This window comes from Austrofundulus limnaeus, unplaced genomic scaffold (genome assembly GCF_001266775.1).
Source record: "Austrofundulus limnaeus strain Quisiro unplaced genomic scaffold, Austrofundulus_limnaeus-1.0 Scaffold377, whole genome shotgun sequence".
In the NCBI taxonomy this organism is placed as follows: Eukaryota; Metazoa; Chordata; class Actinopteri; order Cyprinodontiformes; family Rivulidae; genus Austrofundulus; species Austrofundulus limnaeus.
In genome coordinates this window covers 338,729-341,702 of record NW_013952779.1, presented here as the reverse complement: position 1 = coordinate 341,702, position 2,974 = coordinate 338,729, and the positions used below count along the sequence as shown (strand labels likewise).

The 2,974-nt window shown below is 36.3% G+C and overlaps 1 protein-coding gene across 6 annotated transcripts in view; it reads right to left on the bottom strand.

The window, feature by feature from the left end:
- atl1 (atlastin GTPase 1) overlaps window positions 1-2,974 on the bottom strand; it is a 56,058-nt gene that overhangs the window by 37,231 nt on the left and 15,853 nt on the right. For all 6 annotated transcript variants that reach the window (XM_014023574.1, XM_014023578.1, XM_014023576.1 and 3 more), the window contains exons 3-4: window positions 2,289-2,423; window positions 2,037-2,141 (exon numbers count right to left, since the gene is read on the bottom strand). In XM_014023574.1, the coding sequence (XP_013879028.1) occupies window positions 2,037-2,141; window positions 2,289-2,423 (240 nt within the window). The remainder of the gene's footprint in view (window positions 1-2,036; window positions 2,142-2,288; window positions 2,424-2,974) is intronic.

Below are 2,974 nucleotides of genomic sequence, written 5' to 3'. Positions count from 1 at the left end.
TTATTTAATAGAATTTTTGGACGAAAAAAATCGCAATATATTGCCTTGCTTACAGTATCGCAATATATCGGGATGTATAGTATCGCCAAATTCTTGCCAATACACAGCCCTAGGCTTTATGGGGGAATATTTGTTCTCATTTGCTTTAGGTTTTGTAATGTTGAAAAAGTTATACGAATACATTTAAAAAATTGGCATTTGTGTTCCCTCCTGTTGTAGGAAACCAAACTGTGACAATCTTTCAATCTTTCTAATTACTTCTCTCTCCGTTTCTATTTTCTCATCACTTAAAAAAGTCACTGATGATGAAGAAATAAATAAACTAAATAAACTAATATTTGGTTTCGTCTTCTACTGAAGTGACACAAAAAAAAGAAAGAAACCAAACTGTGACCCTGTGAGCATTGTGACTGTGACTAAGGCATACCGTTACGCCCTTAATATGCATACATTATTGTTCAGTTATACATATTTTAGACTTATTGAATGCATTTTTCTTTTTACCTTAATTAACCTGATGTGTTTTTCTGCAATTATTGACTACAGCCTTCGGGCATAAAATACCAAAAAAAACGCCTAAAAAAGTACACACAAATTAAATGATGTACTGCTTTTGAACCCTTTAGAGTAAATTCACAAGCTTGGTCTCTTTTTAAAGCTAATAATCTGAATTTTTAACTTCACCAGTCATGTTCTTTGTAACTGTAACTAGTATTTAGTATATTGAAGTAAAACACAAAAATCAAGATATTTTTCTCCCTAAATTTTTAGTTTTTATTAAAAAAATCACAGAATATGAAGGGAATGAGATATTATCAAACAAATTTTACTGGGATAAAATATTAATTCTCAATATTACCAGTTCAAATTTGCTAACAGTAGCATAAAATATGAATATTTGAGACATAGTACAATCCAGCATGTCTCATTTGCATATTTGTACACAATATGTCTAAACTGTACAGTTTGTCTAAAACACTAAGCTTCAACACAGAGACTTCACTCTGGGCTCAAATTAAAGATAAAACCCCCACAGAACACATTCTACCATCCATATTTACTCACCGCATGATTAAATTAAAATATATATATATATTAATGTTCAGAAATATTTAGACCACCTGGAGTTCATTCAGCCAAATTTCCACCAACAAACAGCCAAAACACAAGAATAAACAAATATATCCTTATTTCTTTCAAAGCATTAACATTCCACACAGCTTTTAAAACCACCAGCAGTGAAAAAAAACATTTGTTTTTCACTCACATTTGACGCATATTTGTCCTCAATTATGACGAAATTAGCGATTCAAAATGGCAGACCGGAAGTGTTCATCCATACTTTTTACTTCTCCTGGCCACAAATATCCCTCTTCCATGTCTTGAAGCACTCGAAACACTTAATAACAAATATATTTTCATCTTATCAGCAGGTTTAGTCAGCTAACTGGCCAAAAAATGATGGGGAAAAAACATTTTCCTGTGAGCGTTAGATTCCTTCGTTAGCCTAGTAACAAGTACGGCCCAAATATGACGACCTCCACACCCCCTCAATATACATATCAAATAAAAGGTACGGTGATTGGCTGCACAGCTGTGGCATCAGAACGAAGCTCGGAGCTGACTGGCCGATTCTATTGTCAATCAATCCCAGGATGACAGAAACCGGAAATTGGTCACTTCTCATATATTATTGGCTCTGGACAGCCGATACTTGAACCTAGTTGGTATAATGAAGTATCAATCGAAAGAAGAGGGCGTAGACATCCATTTTGATGCTTTGAACACGGACACAGGTTGAACAGAAACACAGAACAGCCTTTCAAAATAAAATGAAACAAAAACGGCACGCGGACATTCCGCTGAATGTTAACAGGTTTTAAAATACAAATAMATTTCAGGTGGTAAGGCAACAAAACAGAAAAATTAGGCTGAATACTTCTGCAACTCACTGTAACTGCCATCCCTGTACATGCACACCTACAGTCATACAGGTTCAGAGAAGTCAGGGTGTTGAGTTAACTCCAGCTTTGTACCTGCATGGAGCTGATCATGGTGCTCAGAGCAAACACTGTGGCTGAATCCCTCAGAGTCGACTGGCTGTCAAACGTTCCCTGAGTGTCCATCAGCAGCACAGCCACCTGAAGAATGAGACAGAAGGACTCACCGACCTGTACTGTGGTTAGCTGCAGAGCTTCTATTGGTCTGAACTACTGAATAAATATGTGACGTGTGATTAAACATGTTGAAAACTTTCTGAAAGCTTCGCTGTGAGCTGACAGTCTCACCTTTCTGCCGTCTGGTTTGTCCACCAGAAACACCTCACTCCAGATCTGGATTCCAGTGGTCTCCCTCTCTGAGCCTCCCCTCCAGGAAAATCCAGTCAGAGGCTCGTTAGCATCTCCGAGCCAGTCTTCAGACGCCTGAGCAACAAAGCATCCTCACTTATTAGATATTAAGGACTTATTGAGAACTTTTAGACAAGCAGCACATGATTTGTCYGTGTCTGCCCTGTTCGTTATTTCAACAGTTTGTAGTGAAGCTGTTGCTGCAGCCAAAAATATAAACTTCACCATCTATTGTCACCCGTGTGTGTTTATAAACATTTGGAGTCAATACAATTCAAAGTTAACCTTAGCAAACACAACAATATCTAGTCAAACCAAAAATCTTACATCCCTACTCACTCATACTACAGTCATATGAAAAAGTTTGGGCAGCATTGTTAATTTTCCTGATTTATCTTTATAAATCACTTGTTTGGATTTAAAATAAAATCAGTTAAATACATCATATAGGGGACAAAGACAGTGATATTTGAGAAATGAAATGAAGTTTATATGATTTACAGAAAGTATGCAATAATTGGTTAAACAAAATTAGACAGGTGCATTAATTGTGGCACCATAAAAAAACTTTAACTCAATATTTAGTAGCTCCTCCTTTCACAGAAATGACAGCCTCTAAACACTTC